The sequence below is a fragment of the Pleuronectes platessa genome, chromosome 19 (genome assembly GCF_947347685.1).
Source record: "Pleuronectes platessa chromosome 19, fPlePla1.1, whole genome shotgun sequence".
Classification (NCBI taxonomy): Eukaryota; Metazoa; Chordata; class Actinopteri; order Pleuronectiformes; family Pleuronectidae; genus Pleuronectes; species Pleuronectes platessa.
In genome coordinates this window covers 9478634-9496756 of record NC_070644.1, presented here as the reverse complement: position 1 = coordinate 9496756, position 18123 = coordinate 9478634, and the positions used below count along the sequence as shown (strand labels likewise).

The window sequence follows — 18123 nt, the reverse complement described above, 5'->3', positions numbered from 1 at the left end:
CACGAGTGTCGGCTGGCTTGACCGCAGTGGGATGGGGGTTGGTGGGGCTGGGTTCCTTCTAAACCAAAGCCTACAACCATCTCCACTGTTTTCATTGTAGTTTATTATTTAAATCATATTTCATTTACGGTTTTAACCAGTGTTTTTGTCTAAAAAAAGGCAAAAAAACAACTGTAACACAAGTGTCACGTTAATAAAGTTTGATCATTAAAGAACTTTGTAGAAAACACGAACGTCCCCTTTTATTGAAGTGGACGTGACGTAACGCTACTTCCTGTTGGTACCTTTAATGGATGCCCACACTGTCGCCACGTTTATCTTGTGAAAACTTCTGTATTTTCATTTTTTTCAATAGAACGGGTTCGTAAAACAACTTAAACCATGTCCGGTCGACAGAGCAACAAACTGCCAAACAACTTACCACAACTGCAGAACCTCATCAAACGGGATCCGCAGTCGTACGTAGAGGAGGTGAGTGTTGTTAGCCGGAAGGCTGCTAAAGCTGCTAGCTCGCACACTCGCATGTTTTATTCCTAGACTTGTCACTTAACCCTCGTATCTGTGTTCCTGTGTGTGTGCTCCAGTTCTCCCAGCAGTTCCGACACTACCAGTCCAATGTCCACATCTTCAAGCTGCAGCCGGACAAACCCAACAAGGAGCTGGCGGAGCTCGTCATGTTTTTAGCTCAGGTGACATATGAACGTGTGGTCGCAGTGAGTCGTGCTGATCAGGGATGTGAAACGTGCTAACGGGAGACTTGTTGTCCCTCAGGTCAGTCACTGCTACCTGCAGCAGCTGTCCGGCTTCCCCCAGGAGCTGTCCGAGTTACTACTGAGTTACCACACAGTCCTGCAGCCTGACTTAAGAATGGTGAGGATATTATATACATATTATATTTTCAAGTGTTTTCAGGGCAGGTGCAATATTTACCTCATTTTATTATTATTCTGGGTCTTACTCGAGATGTCCTTGTGTATTGTTTTTTCTTGTTTGTTACACAATATAATGATGAAGCTGCTGTTGCACTTTGGCCCCATGGAGACAAGAAAGTATATTTGATTGATATGAAATGGAGCTTGTTGATATTTATGTCACATAGCACTGACATGTTATCGTTCACATGTGTGACCCCCCCCCCCCTCTCTCTCCTCTCCTGGTCAGACCTTCTGCAAAGCTATGATTCTCCTGAGGAACAAGAATCTGATCGACCCCACTTGTCTCCTGGAGCTCTTCTTTGAGCTGCTGCGATGTCACGATAAGCTGCTGAGGAAGGTGAGAGCGCTCGGCCCCATAACAGCTTATTGGTGATCCAAGTATAGTCTGTCCCATTTATTAAAGAAAGATAGATTGAAATGGTCATTATATTTTATGTAGTATTTTCTGTTTATCAATACATATTTGCATATTTCGAAGTATTTGAGACAGGAGTTTATTGGTAGTAATGGTTGTGCATCTGGTTATGAATTTTATGAAAATGTGACATTTTTTAAGTATGTATTTGTTGTAAATAACCTGTAACTCTCCCTGATTTTGTTGTTTCCTCTTTTCTCTCCAGACACTGTACACACACATTGTTGTTGATATCAAAAACATCAACGCTAAGCACAAAAACAACAAGGTCAACACAGTAAGTATAAACAACGAAATCGCGCCTTGTGCACTTCACATGTGACTGTCTGGGTTCAAACAGCCGCCACTCACTGTCTTTGTTATCGTGTCGTGTGTTTCAGACATTACAGAACTTCATGTACACCATGCTGAGAGACAGTAATCCCATCGCAGCCAAGATCTCTTTAGATGTGATGGCGGAGCTTTACAAAAGAAACATATGGTGAGAGTCATGACTTATACACTGAAGAGAGATTGTCAAGCGGAGGGGATTTCTGGACCTGATCGTCTTTTTGTTTGTTTCACAGGAACGACCCGAAAACAGTTAACGTCATTACAACGGCGTGTTTCTGTAAAGTGACAAAGGTATGTTTGTTTTCACTTGACAGCCGTCACTTACTCACTGACACTGATTGAATAAAAAAACAATGTTGTACATGTATGCTCACCTGCATCTCCCCGTCCCTAGATCGTTGTCGCAGGTCTTAAATTCTTCCTGGGCAAAGATGAAGATGAAAAGAACGACAGCGATTCAGACTCCGAGGTAAGCATCCCAGCCTTCGATTAGAGGTGTTAGAGACACAAACATGTCTTATAGACCGTCTTGTTTTCCAGCCAGAGGGACCAACAACCCGAGATGTGATGGTGAAATACTCCACAGGCAGGAAAACCTCCAAAAACAAGAAGAAGATGGAAAAAGCAATGAAAGTTCTCAAGGTACCGTTGTTGTAACTACTAAGACACACGCATAACTGGTTTTCTTACACACATGTTCAGGTAAACTGAGTTCACTGTTTTAATTTTCAATACTCGTGTGGTTTTGAACAGAAACACAAGAAAAAGGCTAAAGTGGAGGTGTTCAACTTTTCTGCTATTCACCTAATTCATGATCCTCAAGGTAGGCTCACCTCCCCTCTCCACAGTACCACATAAATGTCCGATGTCATTTAGTAAATTACCACAACTATCTAATATCTCCTCTTTTTTTTTGTAAAGATTTCTCAGAGAAACTGTTGAAACAGTTGGAAAGCTCTAAGGAGCGCTTCGAGGTGAAGATCATGATGATGGAGCTCATATCCAGACTGGTTGGAATCCACGAGGTAATTCCTAATCATGTTGTTATTTTTATTTTTTGCGGGGGGAAACATATTAAATAATATTTTTATAAAGAGAAAAACCGGTTCTGATACAAAGACGAAAGCTGGAAGTTACTTCAGATAAAACTGCAGTAGGCGATTTGTAGGGGGACGAGGCGGGACAAATTATTGTTGATTGATATTGTTAACTCATTATTTTGCTAATAAACCTAGATGTTGTGTGTGTGTGTACCTGGGCTGTGTGGAAATATCACACAGAAGTATAAATGCATTATAGATGGAATATTTTATATCGATTCTTATACTGTGTTCTTTTCCATCTACAGCTCTTCCTCTTTAATTTCTATCCCTTCATCCAGAGGTTTCTTCAGCCTCATCAAAGAGGTGAAACTTAATCTCCGATAGTAAAGTTAAAAACCTGAGTTGATGACACGTCTAAAACCGTCTTTGCTCTTTTGTAGAGGTGACAAAGATTCTGCTGTGTGCTGCCCAGGCATCTCACCAGCTCGTTCCTCCGGAGGTACGTTATGATCTACACCGTGATTCAGTCAGTTAATAAACACTTGAGCACTGTTAACGCTGTATTTCCTACTCGTGCAGGTCATCGAACCCGTCATCATGACCATCGCAAATAACTTTGTGACTGACAGAAACTCTGGGGAGGTCATGTGTGTGGGGTAAGAGGCTTCCATGTCTCCTTTCTCTCGTTACAGTTAATGAGAGTCAATATGATTATATAATGTGAAGGAAACAATAGAGAAAAGTAAGCTTTTAACTACAGTGCTTAGTATTACCTCATGGATTTACAGTACAGTTCTCCTCTCCTTGTGCTCCAGTATCAATGCCATCAAGGAACTGACAGCTCGTTGTCCCCTCGCCATCAATGAGGATCTGCTGCAGGACTTGGCTCTGTACAAGAACCACAAAGACAAGAGTGGGTTTTTCTACACGTTGTATATCGACCACATCATGCACATGTGTGTTCAGTCACTCACAGTGTGTTTGTGCTCCCCTCAGATGTGATGATGTCGGCACGGGGACTGATCCAGCTCTTCAGGAATCTGGATCCACAGATGTTGCTGAAGAGGGACAGGGTGAGCGCAATGAATTTTTTAAGAACTTTTTTGCTTACTCACCTACTGCTGAGGAGCGTGTTTGGAACTTCATCTCCAACTCTTACTGTGACAAAGCTACATCTCTGTTACTTTGAATGTGCTTCTTGTTGTCCAGGGGAGACCCACAGAGGCGTCGACAGAGGCTAAAATCAAAGACTACGGAGAACTTGAATCTAAAGACTACATCCCTGGAGCTGAAGTCCTGGAGGTGGAAGGGGAGGCGAAGAAAGAGGGAGAGGAGGACGGAGGTCAGCAGTTGATTGAATTTTCTAATCTGAACTACAAGATAAAAACAATTTTATTTTAATAGATTGTGTGTATGAGATGATGGATAATCAATATAAAGGATGCATATTTGTCCTGTTGTACAACAGAAGGCTGGGAGAGCGCCAGTATAGGTGATGATGATGATGAAGACGGGGAGTGGGTGGACGTTCACCACTCGGCTGATGAAGACGCAGGAGAAATGGTGAGAGTAACTGGTCTTGTTGAGCTGCTGGGGGACGATTACACACAGGAACTTTGTTTTAATGTCAGAGTTTCCTGTGGTGGTTTCAGGCGGAGAAGCTTCAGAGTATTCCGGTGGAGGAACGAAAGGCGAAGGCAGCTGCCGTCAGTGGCAGCCGGCTCCTCACGCAGGATGAGTTCAAGAAGATCCGCCTGGTGCAGATAGCCAAGGAGGTGAACAATGCGCCGGGCAAGGGCCAGAAGAGGAAGATCGTGTTGAGTGACGATGAAGAGGACAACAGGTGAAAGAGATGTTTCAAAGATGAACTGTTTCATGTGAAAGGCAGTTCTCTCTCGTCTCCTACTCCTTGAAATAAGGTTGTCATCACTGTCATGTCAGGTTTATCCATAAGAATTGAAATATTTTTGTATTTGTTTCTGAATCTTGCAGGGGGGAGCTGCTGACTTTGAGAAACATCGAGAAACTGCATAAAAAACCCAAATCAGACAAGGAAACACGTCTGGCAACAGCAATGGTAAAAAGCCTGTGTTTACTGTGGACTGACATCAAAGCAGCTGATAAACCAGTGACTCATTTATACTTCAGTTTATAAAATGGGGAAAAAACTGTTAATAACATTTTCAATATTCACATTATTTGTTTTGTCTAAATAATAATATTAAAAAATATTGGCACTGTAGACTGTGAAAGGCAACAAACATTTGTGAAGCTGGAACCATTTTTTGTTGTTGTGTTTATCATAGTTAGTGGTTGATTGACCCCTGATGATGTGTTTGATTTTCCAGGAGGGACGAGGTGACCGGAAGGATTTCGTTAGGAAGCATTCCAAACTGAACTCACACGCCAGCACCAGCAACAAGGAGAAGAGGAAGACCAAGAACTTCATGATGATGAGACACAGTCAGAACGTTAGAACCAAGGGCAAACGCTCCTTTAGAGACAGACAGGTAACACGTCAGACCGAGGGGCTGCTCCATTTGATTGTACTCACGCTTGCACTTCGACTAAAGACATTTGGTCTTTGTGTTTCAGATCGCTCTACGAGATGCTCTCCTGAAGAGGAAGAAGCAGCACCATTAGGACATGTGGAGATGATGATGATGATGATGATGATGGTCGTCACAACCCTGATCTTTGACTATGTCAAATATTATTCATCCTTCAGTGGCTTGCAAACTGTCATCTCATTAATGTATTATATTCAGTGGATGAACTGCATAGATGTACTATGTTCTGAAATAAACCTTTTAATTGTGTGAACGTGAGTATGTTAATTCAATTATGGAGAAAAATCATTATCCTGTTGTTTTTCTCGTGTTGATAAATGGCCTATTGATCCCGTATATTTTTGAACTGCTCTACTCACTCCATGCAGGCAGCAGCTTTGATTTTTGATGATAAAATGTATATTTTTTAGAGCTGTGAAAAATAACGCGTTATGATTAAATTACAGGATTAATTCGTTTTTTTTTTTTAACGCATTTAACGCATGCGCAGAAGGACCTTCCAATTCCGCCGCCTCTGCACTAGTCGCCGCTCTAATGCAGTCAGACGGCAGCTGCCATTCAAACAAACAAACAACATGGATAATTCTGATGAACCTGAGGACCTTCTGGACGGGAAGATCGTGTTCCAAAAAAACAAAGATCGAACATTCAGTAAAACCAAGGTGATATGCACACTCTGCGAGAAGACGTTATCGTTTCACCGTAGCAAAACCCGCCTAACCACCGCAACGCGAAGCATGTGTTGGTCGGCGAGGGGCGTTCAAGTGGAATGCGCCAAACCAGACTCACTCGCCGGACACATTGTGCAAAAGAAGTGGTCAGCTTTACTGTCAGAGAATTTGAACAAGTTAGTTTGCCTCACCAACTGGCTAAAGACCGAGTAGCTAAGAGGGCCTTTAGAGGCATTAGATTGTATCATGGTGTGGTTACTGGTTGTGTGACAAAAAATATAAAAAATGTCAACCATCCTATGGCTAAGAAGCTCAAATAATTTCTGTTTAATTTTTTAAAAAAAAGTTTTATTCAACCACACAATGGCTAAGGAGCCCGAATTCTGTTTAGGATGAAGATTATATTAATGTTCCATATGGAAAAGCAATGATAACTGCTGAAGAACTGCTGAGTTGCAGCACAAAAGAAAAGTTAAATGTCATAAATCTTGTTTTCACAAAAATATTCCGAAAAAATCGGTAATGTGATTAATCATGAATAATCCATAGAAACCTGTGATTAATTTGATTAAAAATTGTAATCATTTCACAGCCCTAATATTTTCTGTTCATTAGATCACAGGCACTGAAAAAGAGTAGACGTATTTACTTTCAAACTACTGACCTGATCCCATTCATATAAACTGTGGTGTAATATATAGTCACACTAGTACAAGGACAGTTTTTAGCTGAATGTGATAGTTCAGTTTTGCAGCCATGGACTTTGAGGTTATTATTGTTATGAATACCTTGGTATTTAGTGGCTACATTTCAACGAAGATTGAAATAATAAAGACTTCATTTCAATATTTCTGATTAATGTTTTTAAGGTGGATCAGAAAAATGCTCACACAGAAGCTATAAACAGTAAACGGCTCAGATCCGGCTCAATCAGTCTGTGACGGTGTCGTTATGTGTGGGTGAAACATTATTGGCCAATATAATTATATAACAAGTGTTTTGACGGTCTAGCTTGTCCTCACTTTGTACGTTATGTAAAGTTATACTTTTTTTTTAATGTCAGTGTCTGACAAAATAAACAGTGTGTGTGTTTTACAACTGAGCAGAGTGAAAGTTTTGTGCAATAACTTGGTTTTAATGACAGAAAAAACATTTGTGACAAGGTTTCATTACATTAAAGCTGAAGTTAAATTATTGTATTATGGAAATGCTTCATTCTCTGTCATCTCTAAGATCATTGTCCTCTCAGCATCTGAACTTTTAAGCCAGCTGTAGCGTATGGCACACACACATTTTAACAAAGGACTAATAGATATTTAACGCTCTTTCAATTTTAGGGGTCAGTATCTTGCCAGGGACACTTGGGCATGCAGATGGGGAAGAGTGGGATCCGAACCCTCTACCTTCTTGTTGGAGGACGACCATTCTACCCACTAGGCCACACCACCTGCTCATTCCTAAGCACAACAAGAAGATGGACATATTATGTATTATATTGTATTTTCTACTTTACTACATATATTTGACAGCCTTACTTAAAAGTTACTTTTCTATTTTGGGATTTTAGATACTGGATGATTTAACATGCTTTAAAAACCTATTGTTAGAGAATAACCCAGTAGTTTCTAACCATGGCTTCTGACGCCTTACAAGAATCACAGTGTGGGACACATTTAATTATATATATTTCAGAAAATTCACGCAAAACCTTCTAGTTTATTTTCGGTGAACAAATTAATGACATATTGTTTCCATCAACTAGCACAAGGAGTAAGGGTCACTCATTACAACAAAACTATTTAATCTCAAGTTGTTTCTTCGTATGATGTAATGTCACAAATGCATCATATGATATAAGCTCTATTCATCTTTTCATATGTTAAATGAGATCTACAAATAATTCGTATTAATTAAAGTAAAAGTACCTCCAATTTGAACTCACGTGCAGGTCTTAGTAACATTACTTTGGCCATAACGTATATTTCCGGGAGCATCGTAGAACTGGATATTAAAACTTTGTATCCTTCAGGTGACGCTGTAAAACTACACTTCCCATGAAGCACCTGGAAGCACAACAAACATTCCACTCAGAGAAGCCGGCATCTTAATTCTCAGCTGCGACATGAGGTATCTAAGTTAAACACATTTCTCCACACACCGAGGCTCCTCGACGCTTTACCGTCGCTTGTGGCGTCGCACGTTCAGTGTTTTCGCTAAACTCGTGGTTAAATCGTGAACGTGAGCTGCGCGTGCTAGCCTGCCTGCTAGCTACAGTTAGCTAGCAAGCCAAGCACTAGTGGACTCTGAGGTCTAGCTAGCTACATTTGTCACAAAGACACATTTAGCATCGTTAGCTGTGAATGTGGGTAACGTTAACAACCCAGTGACTCACAAACACAACCACACTCATTTACTGTATTAAATGTTGACCCGTGTTTGCTGGTGCAGATTGTTGTTGATGGTTATGCTATGCTAACCTGTGTGTAATACATGTACGAGCATGTTGGTGGTGTCACTCTGAAATAATAAGATGAGCCCGATTATTCTGAATGACGTCTGAAGGTGCGAGCTGTCACTCACAGTAAACAGATCATGTGGTGTATTTGTATTAAAGCTGCTGTCTTAAATATTTACTTAAATCAACCCCAGATCGTCCAATGTCCAGTAATAGCTGATCAAAATCCACTTTATTACAAACAAAAGCCATAACACACCTTCATGACCTGATACAATAACACGTGTGATACATGGTGGAGCAGTGAGGACCGGTTTGATCAGCTAGAATAAAAAAATCAGACCTATACAGTCAAAAGAAATCAATCAAATATGTGTTTCCATAGCTCAATTGTCAAAAAGATCTAAATGCTTGCATACACCAGCTGTTAAGATGCACCACTGTAAACCAGCAAATAGTATCTCAATGATAGAGAAGTGATATTCTGGGACTCTAATATTCCTTCAGATCTGCTTTTTCTGTCTAACGTTGCATGCTGGTTTCCTATTGGGAATCGCTCTTTATATATGGTGGACACAGAGATGCACAGAAGGATGCTGCATGGGTTCAAAGTGGTGCTTGTTATTGTTTTTCCCATTTGTACGCAGCGGAGTCGGGCAGTTGCGCAATACATCCCTTTAAATTATTGACTCTCTCGCTCCACTTACTCTTAATAAATAATAGATCACTGTCTGATGACGTTACCATCTATAAAAGGGCTCCAACTCATCCTGGGTCTGTATTTGAAGAAAGCGAATATTACAAATCGCTTCATGGGCTGAGAGCGTAAACAGTATCGAGAAAGGAATCTGTCGTCGGGCTTTCAGAGTAGAGCAGCAGTGGAATCCGTGCATATGATGGGACTGGATGTTCTCAGCTCTCAAAGCTGAGGGGACTAGTGATGAGGGGGCGACACACTGAGTCTATTCACTTTCAGAGGCATGGCTTCAAAGAGAGAGACAGTACATCATCTGTAGGGTGTGGGTGGAGCTTCGGCCTCTGGCGGTCCGCTCTCACTTCATCTGTTCTCTGTGGAGATTTTTCATCAGACTCAGCAATAGGTAGGAGCTTTTATGGTTTGATTGCCGTGTTTTCTGAGCGGTGTGCTAGTTAATCTTGGAGTGATTTGCTCGTTGTTGTTTTTCCCCTTTTTGCTTAAGTCTTTGCTAAATGAATATAGATGAAGTGACACTGCAAGTGGTAGTGGGGGGGGGGGCTGCTACTGACCAAACTTGCTAGGCTTGCAGGCGACCCCCCTCTAACAGCAGTTCCCCTGTTGTCTCCTCCGTTTAAGCCGATAGAATGTTATTTGCACCGAGTTGTGTTTTCTCGTTGTTGACTGTGAGTTGTTCTCGCATGGTGCTGTTAAAATCTGGCCTACTTTTCCATGGGCAATAATTGAATACTGTTGTTAACGACCTCTCCATGTAACTATATTGTAAAAAGCATTACTTCTAGGTTCTAGGTTATTTGTCTAGATTGAAAAATATCAAAAGATGGCTATCAGAGTTTTTTTGATTTAAATAAGTCTTCTTATTCGTTTTTTAGTTATTTATTTTTTACTTAAGGATCAAAACGCATCAATTTTAAATTTGCCATCATATAAGGAACTAGAAAATAATACATTTTCACACAAAAATAACACTCAAATGAATGTCAGAATTTTTAAGGACAAATTTTTTCGGTTCCAGGGACATGCAGCAAAATATCTTGGTTCACATTTATTAATAGAATAATACAAATGTATTTCTACAGCACCTATACAACTAAGTTGTGCCTACAATTTGTCAGAGTGAGATCCTAAATATTTTAGGGCATATGTTTAACAATTTAGTGTTGTTTTAACATAATTAAAGAAAGGTTAAGTTAAAACAACCATTCGTTTCAATGAAACCTAATACAGCTACACTACTTTAAGTCAGCAAACCATATCTCCTGCAGAGGAGCAAAACAATCCAGTGAGTTTCCAATGTGGTGGTTCATCTCTCCTGTAGGTATTGTTTCCTGTAGCCAGCTATGGCACCAGGGGATGTGGTGCCAGACCATGCCAAGCCACTGAAGCCCAAGGAGAAGCGGCCAGTAAACAAGGCACCGAAAGCAAACTGCGAGCCCGATGGCTCCTTTGTCTTCGAGGCTCACGAGGCGTGGAAGGACTTCCATAACTCCCTCAGACACTTTTATGAAGTGGGGGAGCTCTGCGACGTCACGCTGAAGGTGAGTCACCCTGTGTGGACTCAAGTGACAAGTTTGTCTCATTCTTTTGTCACAGCTGATACTCTATGATTTTAAAAAGCATCTTATCTTATCCTCTATCTCTAAATAGCTGCAAAAATCAGTTTTTTTGTGTCTATTTTCTAGGTTGGCAGCAGGTTGATACCATGTCACAAGCTGGTGCTGGCTTGTGTCATCCCTTACTTCCGGTACGTTCGATTTGTCTCCTTTATTTATACATTGAAACCTTAACTATTCATTTTCAGTGCAGCAAAGAGTGTAAGAAAGTAGTTTTTAGTTCCTTATGGACTCTGATTTTCCATAGTGATTTAATGGAACCTGTTCTAATCACCACACATCACATGCTGGATATGCTTTCAGCTCTGATTAAACACACTGAAATTAATGCATTAAAGATCTGTCTGTAAACTCTCGAGGCTTAATGTAAAGTTTCAGTGTCAGGAAAAAAATCGAAGACTTTTCTGTTGAGCTCATCTACATGAAGAGGACTGGTTGGAAACATGACACGTATTCTCTCTTGTATGTTTAAATCTGGAAGAAAACATACATCACATCATATAGAAAACACATCACACTGTAATAGCAGAACAACCACATTCGATATCAACTAAAATGCACTGATTGCTACAGCATGCATATAAAGCCTGGACAAACCTTTAGTGTGGGTGAAATTATATGTACCGTGTAGACCTCCATATTTATCGAGTGGCCATCTGTGGAGCAGTCTCTTAAAGATGATTTGATCCTGTATTTCAACTCGTCCTAGTCAAAGTGGATATTTCTTCTTGCAGGGCCATGTTCCTGTCAGAGATGTCTGAGGCCAAACAGAATCTGATAGAGATCAAGGACTTTGATGGGGATGCCATCCAGGACCTGGTGCATTTCGCCTACTCCTCCAAGCTCACGTTAACAGTGGACAATGTCCAGCCGCTGCTCTATGCTGCCTGCATCCTTCAGGTAAACACACACACATGTAATCTATCAACAAGCAGTGTGAGCTTAGTGGTCTCCTTATGTGACTTGACTGAAGGAGTTCTGCTCCGTCAGTGACAGCATTAGTCCGACCATTGACCTGAATAAGATCTATTTTGATGATGATGTTAACTTGAGTTGCTTATAGAATATTCTATCCATATTTCTGTTGACATGTTACAGAACAGAGTCTAATTGTGACTCATGTCAACATTATGGACATTACAAGTCCTACTACTTGTTTACACTTGAACCCAGGGCATGCGTTTGGTAACTGCTGTATTACAGTGTCGCAGAATGCTCCATATAAACTTTGTTATGCAATACATATCCACACAATGTGACTTAGGTCTGAATACTTGTAATTATTATTGCTTTCTGAGTAAGATCTTATTTGGATAAAGCTGTTTACCGGACAGCGTCTCATTCAGACTATAGTCTTAATCCGGTTAATGTCGGAATATTGGTTTCCATGTAAATATGTCCTATGGAAAGTATAGTGATCTCCGGACATTTCATTCAGCACTTTCAAATGTTACAAGAGTCTTTCCATATAACACCATTTACACACGGAGGGATTTCCATTACTGCCTGACTCTGTTAGGTGGAGTTGGTGGCGAGAGCTTGCTGTGAGTACATGAAGGCCCACTTCCACCCCACCAACTGCCTGGCAGTTCGGACTTTTGCCGAGAGCCACAATCGTGTGGACCTGATGGACATGGCCGACCGCTACGCCTGCGAGCATTTCATCGAGGTAGTGGAGTGTGAGGACTTCACATGTGTGTCTCCCCAGCACTTGCGCACGTTATTGTCCTCGAGTGAGCTCAATATCCACTCAGAGACACAGGTGTATAACGCCGCAGTGAAATGGCTGAAAGCAAACCCGCAGCACCACGAGGCCTGGCTGGACGAGATCATGTCTCAGGTTAGAGGCGGCAACTCTTGGAACAGGAGGATATGGTTTGGTTGGGCTGAATGTTAATTTATCAATGTTGACTCTCTGCATGTTTGGGATTTGTCTTTAGCAACACATCCTATGTTATAAACAGTTTTACTCATTAACTGAACGTTAAGCTACATAACTGTGCATGAAATAAGTGTTGCATAAACCGTGTGCAGCTTTTATGTAACCTTTTTTACAATCACAGTACATTATATGATGGTTCCCTCAGGTGCGCCTCCCCCTGCTGCCCGTCGAGTTCCTGACTGGAACTGTTGCGAAGGACGAGATGATCAAAGGTAACTTGAGTTGTCGTGACCTGATGGACGAAGCCAGGAACTACCACCTCCACCTCTGCAACAAGGTGGTGCCTGACTTTGAGTATTCGATCCACACCGTACCCCGGAAACACACTGCAGGTACTTTTATGGTTGGGTTGGGTCTTTGAATATGTAACTACTAATTTTTATGGTATTTGTAGCAACATTCGGCACTTTCTTGTTCCTCTAAAGGAAAACATAACTATCTTCATGACACCGTATGTCTGGATGTTTGAGTTTTAAAAGGTTAACTCTCATTTTTATAATTAAAGCATAAAGTAGAAAAAGCCCAAGTAAGTTTCGTTTTTTAATTTAATTTAAATCTTTGCCATTCATTAGCCACTAATTTTACAATTTTCCACGAGTTCCTTAGTTTATTTCTTTGGTTTTCTAACCAAATTTATCACTACAGTAATGTTCCTTGTGGAATTTTTAACAACTTGTTAAGCCTCTATATTTTTTGTATATTTTTTACCTCAGCTGTTCTGTGAACATAAAGTGTAACATGTGTTCTCTCTTTTTTTTACCTTTCTTTTAGGGGTTTTGTTCTGTGTGGGTGGCCGGGGGGGCTCAGGTGATCCATTTCGCAGCATCGAGTGCTACTCCATCACTAAGAACAGCTGGTTTTTCGGCCCAGAAATGAACAGCAGACGACGTCACGTGGGTGTCATATCTGTCGGAGGTAAGAGAAATATATATATACATTTATATATATTGAGACAGAAATTATTGACAGTTTATATAAATGTAAATAATACATATTTGGGGCATGCAGAGTCAGTGAAATGTTTTAAATCACTTCTCAAAATACATCTTTATTATGAAAGTCTCTTAATAATTGTTGCCCACTGTGTTATAGCAAAAACTTTTATTTGTATTCTATTATTTATCTTCTTTTAAGTTTTTATTGCATTCTATGTATTCTTTGTATTTTAATTGCATAACCAATCTGTCAATTTGTTTTGATCTCGTTTGTTGTTTTTATCTTAACTTGTAAAGCCCTTTGTAACCTTTTTTTTAAAAGTGGCATATTATTATTATATATATATATATTATTATTATTGTTGTTTTATTGTTATTTTACATTGTTATTTTACTTTTTCATAGATTTAAAAAAAAAAAAATTGTCCCCATTATTTGTAATGGCTGATCTGTTCACACGATCATAAAGACTCATCTTCATATCCGTTGATTTACCCTCGTAGGCAAAGTCTATGCTGTTGGAGGCCATGATGGTAACGAGCATTTAGGCGACATGGAGATGTTCGACCCCCTCACCAACAAATGGATGATGAAAGCTTCGATGAACACTAAGAGGTACATGATGCTGCAATATAATGACTGTGAATTTAGATTTTCCCATAACATTCAAGACTGAATGGATGTGAGAACAACAAAGTTTTCTAACATCAGCCCACAGCTCCCTATGTAATCTGTCATTCTTACACATCTTGAAATCGCGGCGGTGGAGTTTGCCAAAAATGACCAAAGCCGGTCGGATTGTTTTGAGGCTACATCCACTAAGCTGGACAAATTCATTTCAAATGTGTAATGTAATGCTTATAGTGAAAGCCTGGAATTGATTCATACTGTTGGCTCTATGGCAGCTGTTAACTCTCCTGTGTTGAGCAGAATCTCATTTCGTTATTTCCTGTTCATTTAAACGATTTTCCTCCTTTTCCACCTCAGGGAAAGTCAGACTTTACTTTACGAAATAATTGATAGCTAACCTGCATTTCCTCCAATTTACCATTTACCATTCACACTTTTCCAATTACTGAGAGTGCTGGGTAAAAAGGATGTGTGTTTCTCAGGAGGGGCATCGCCCTGGCCGCTCTCGGTGGTCCCATCTACGCTATCGGAGGCCTGGACGACAACTCCTGCTTCAACGACGTGGAGCGTTACGACATCGAGAGCGACTGCTGGAGCGGCGTGGCCCCGATGAACACGCCGAGAGGAGGGGTGGGATCTGTGGCGTTGGGGGTAAGACCGAAGAGGGAAGACGATAAATGATGACTGATGTTTAGCACAGTATCAACACAGTGCTCTGTATCCTCTTCATGCCAGAGCTTTGTGTACGCGGTGGGAGGCAACGACGGCGTGGCGTCACTCTCCAGCGTGGAGCGGTTCAACCCTCACCTCAACAAATGGACAGAGGTCAGCGAGATGGGCCAGCGGCGGGCCGGGAATGGAGTCAGCAAACTGAATGGCTGCCTCTATGTCGTGGGTGAGGGAAATAAATTCACTAAGCAGACGGAGGTTTGTCGGTTTGGGTTCCAAACACCATTAATTATCTTCTCCTCAGATTTGATTTGTGGAGAGATTACATTTGTTGGAGCCGTATACAGAAGCTCGAAGATGTAATTTGTCCTGATTTGATCACCCTGCTGGTATTACTCGTGTTTGTTTTTTTTTACACCTGTGTGATAGGCCTAAGTTTCTGGTAACTTATTCACAAAGTTTAAAGAAGAGATCTTCATTATTGTTCCACTTGAATCTGACGAGTCATTCAAGGTTCATTCAAACATCTGTGGTGACCTTTTGCCTTGTGGATGACTCAACATAATCGAACTCACACTTTTGCAAAAATTTCCACCTGAGCATGATGTTTTTCTGGCAACATGTGTCTTTATACGTTCTGTGAAGTATCATGATACCTGTCATTTTCCTGCTGGAACATCCTTTACCTTGTTTGTCACTTTCCGAAGGTGGTTTTGATGACAACTCGCCCCTGAGCTCCGTGGAGAGATTCGACCCTCGAATGCACCGCTGGGAGTACGTGTCGGAGCTGACCACCCCTCGCGGTGGAGTTGGGGTCGCCACCGTCATGGGGAGGGTGTTCGCAGTCGGGGGCCACAATGGGAACATCTACTTGAACACAGTGGAGGCGTTTGAGCCTCGAATGAACAGGTGAGGAGGCGATGGATGAGGTGATGTGTTCTTCACGTATAGCAAACTTCATTGCTCGATAATTAAATAGCTCTTTTTAATAGTAAGAACCTTTTACTGGTGAAAACCCATCAGTACAAAACACGTGAAGTATCCAATAGAATCACAATGAAATCATCTGAGCATTAAAACTGGTGTAAATATAATATTATTTCAAACATTATACATACTTGAATAATTACAATGCTTTCATTTAAATAAGAGTTATAGGAGTTAAGATGGTTAATGTGTTTTCCTCTTGGAGTGTTGTTTTAAATCTGTTTGTGTGTGCTGTTCAGATGGGAGCTGGTGGGATCAGTGTCTCACTGCCGGGCCGGAGCCGGCGTGGCCGTCTGCAAATCTCACGTCAGCAAGATCAGGGACGTCGGCCAGGGCTCCAGCAACGTGGTCAACTGCATGTGACCTCCGCTCCGCTCAGTGCCAGGCGACCGACTTGCCCGGTCGCCATCAGCTCTGATCACTGCACAGGCAGCACAGCACAAAAAGCACACGTTGTTCATGTCAACACTCTCTGAGCATCGGCCTGAAACTGGTGAAGGCTGATGTTCAGTCTGCACTCTGACGGAGGAATAGGAGAGAGATTTCACGCCTGATCTTCTCTGACACATTCAAGACATTGTTCTCGACCCGTGCTGGTGTTATTTGCAATCAGTGATGTAGTATTTTGTACTGTACTTTCTTTTGTTTTACTTTCTCGACATAATTTTGACTTAAAAAAAAAAGGGAAAATAGAAGCTGAGTCAGGATATTTACGACTAACCTTTTGAAGGTGAGAGTTGAGCTTGGATCAGGACCACTAGGTTCCTTAACCGTGCACATAATAGATAATGGGCTATGTTGTGGGCCAGTATGAAACGATTTCCGATGTTTACTGCCTCAGACTATCTCTGGATTTCTCTTTGGCTCTGCTTTGTGGTTTCTTTATTCTCAGAGAAAGAATTTAGGCACATTCATACTGGATTCAACACCTTGTTTGCAGTGCAGCGTGTGAAGTTGTTACACTTTCATCAGCAGTCAGTGTCAAGTAGGATAAAGTAGTCAAATAGATTTCCAATATTCCTTTGTTCTTTTCTTTATGGTGAATTTGACTCTAAAGGACTGTTTCTATCTGCAGGTCCAGCTGCTTTAAGCTGGATCACAGCAGCTGGGACTGTAAATGTGTTTGAACAATCATTAATGGCTGACTCGACAAGTCAGTCACTTGGGCAGAAGGTACCGGGGGAATCGAACTGATGCAAGTGCCAAACACAAACCAATATGCGTCAGCCGCTTTTACCTCGTCCTCAGGTGTGAGAAACGTTTGACAGCTAAAAAGCCGAGAGTGAAGGACCGATCAGAGCAATACGGTGCACGTCCCCACTTCTTTTTCAGTTTACATTATTGTGTAGAAATGTAATCAAAGTGACGGCAGATTTCAAATTTAAGATTTGCGTTTGACGATAGCTGGACTGTCAGTAATCCTAGTCAGAGTTTTCATATGTGTTTGAGATTCAGCTGAGGTTTGTCTCTGCAGACAGTTCTGTTATATTTTAATATATGGACATTTTTGTATTATAAAATGGGTGTATTATTCATTATGACACTATCTTATCCATTGCTGTGCACTATTTTCCTAGAATAGATATGAAGTCTGAGTATATTTTTGTCCTAAATGGAGAATTTCATGTTATTCATGTCTTGAGTTTGAAGATGCTTATTTTTCACTCACGCCTGTTTCTGTCATTTAAATGAAAAACGTCATAATTTCTAGCAACACTTGTTTTTTCAGAAAAGGCTGAGACATGACTTTAAAACAGAAATTCTATATACGATTTATACTAGAGGTATAGATATAATTGCACAATTTGTGTCCTATCCTTATTAATACAATCAATACTTTTTACTCCACAACTGATGTTGCCAACCTTGTTCACAAATGAGACCGAGTCTTTTGTAAATTTTACTGTACTTTGTGTTGTTCTTCCTCCTTTTGGCTGCTTCCCTCTTGTGCTTTTTATTCACATGGTATTGGAATAAATTGGTACAATAAAGTTACGTGTAAAGTTTATTGGTGGGATTCCTCTTTTTTCCCCAGTAACAGGCACAGTTTCCTTCCAGTCAGGACTGAGAACAAACTGAAAAGCCTTCGCCGGCCGAGTTCCTGCAGCTTTATGAAACTAGAGGTGCATCTGAGAGCACATTCGTCTGCTAGGGCTGATCAGCTACTTTATCAACATATTGCATGTACATGTATTGAGGCCAAGCACAGA

General features: G+C 40.9%; 2 protein-coding genes across 4 annotated transcripts; both read left to right on the top strand.

Annotated features, from left to right (window-relative positions):
• The first annotated feature begins 263 nt into the window (after positions 1 to 263).
• sdad1 (SDA1 domain containing 1) lies at positions 264 to 5545 on the top strand. The gene is made up of 22 exons (XM_053410898.1): positions 264 to 471; positions 585 to 689; positions 772 to 870; positions 1162 to 1272; positions 1556 to 1627; positions 1731 to 1831; positions 1917 to 1974; positions 2078 to 2152; positions 2224 to 2325; positions 2437 to 2506; positions 2605 to 2708; positions 3032 to 3089; positions 3167 to 3225; positions 3306 to 3382; positions 3542 to 3639; positions 3723 to 3799; positions 3936 to 4068; positions 4195 to 4289; positions 4379 to 4569; positions 4719 to 4803; positions 5075 to 5236; positions 5322 to 5545. The coding sequence occupies exons 1-22, from the start codon at positions 382 to 384 to the stop codon at positions 5367 to 5369; spliced, it is 2070 nt and encodes a 689-aa protein (XP_053266873.1). The 5' UTR covers positions 264 to 381; the 3' UTR covers positions 5370 to 5545.
• Positions 5546 to 8002: 2457 nt separating this feature from the next.
• Positions 8003 to 17921, top strand: klhl8 (kelch-like family member 8). 3 transcript variants are annotated; one of them, XM_053411543.1, is made up of 13 exons: positions 8020 to 8094; positions 9399 to 9522; positions 10456 to 10675; positions 10820 to 10881; positions 11485 to 11650; positions 12270 to 12590; positions 12838 to 13024; positions 13464 to 13607; positions 14131 to 14242; positions 14740 to 14908; positions 14993 to 15152; positions 15634 to 15835; positions 16153 to 17921. In XM_053411543.1, the coding sequence occupies exons 3-13, from the start codon at positions 10478 to 10480 to the stop codon at positions 16274 to 16276; spliced, it is 1845 nt and encodes a 614-aa protein (XP_053267518.1). In that variant the 5' UTR covers positions 8020 to 8094; positions 9399 to 9522; positions 10456 to 10477; the 3' UTR covers positions 16277 to 17921. The 3 variants fall into 3 exon arrangements, with proteins under 3 accessions (XP_053267519.1, XP_053267517.1, XP_053267518.1); XM_053411544.1 differs by lacking the exon at positions 9399 to 9522 and having other exon boundaries at positions 8003 to 8094; positions 12270 to 12419; XM_053411542.1 differs by lacking the exon at positions 9399 to 9522 and having other exon boundaries at positions 8003 to 8094.
• Positions 17922 to 18123: the final 202 nt, after the last annotated feature.

Bases quoted from the DNA above. Each gene is read 5' to 3' on its own strand.
- sdad1 (XM_053410898.1), top strand. From the start codon at position 382: ATGTCCGGTCGACAGAGCAACAAACTGCCAAACAACTTACCACAACTG. The intron at 1,628-1,730 runs GTAAGTATAAAC...CGTGTGTTTCAG, and splicing joins AAAACAACAAGGTCAACACA to ACATTACAGAACTTCATGTA. The intron at 1,832-1,916 runs GTGAGAGTCATG...TTTGTTTCACAG, and splicing joins CTTTACAAAAGAAACATATG to GAACGACCCGAAAACAGTTA.
- klhl8 (XM_053411542.1), top strand. From the start codon at position 10,478: ATGGCACCAGGGGATGTGGTGCCAGACCATGCCAAGCCACTGAAGCCC. The intron at 12,591-12,837 runs GTTAGAGGCGGC...TGGTTCCCTCAG, and splicing joins TGGACGAGATCATGTCTCAG to GTGCGCCTCCCCCTGCTGCC. The intron at 14,909-14,992 runs GTAAGACCGAAG...TCTTCATGCCAG, and splicing joins TGGGATCTGTGGCGTTGGGG to AGCTTTGTGTACGCGGTGGG.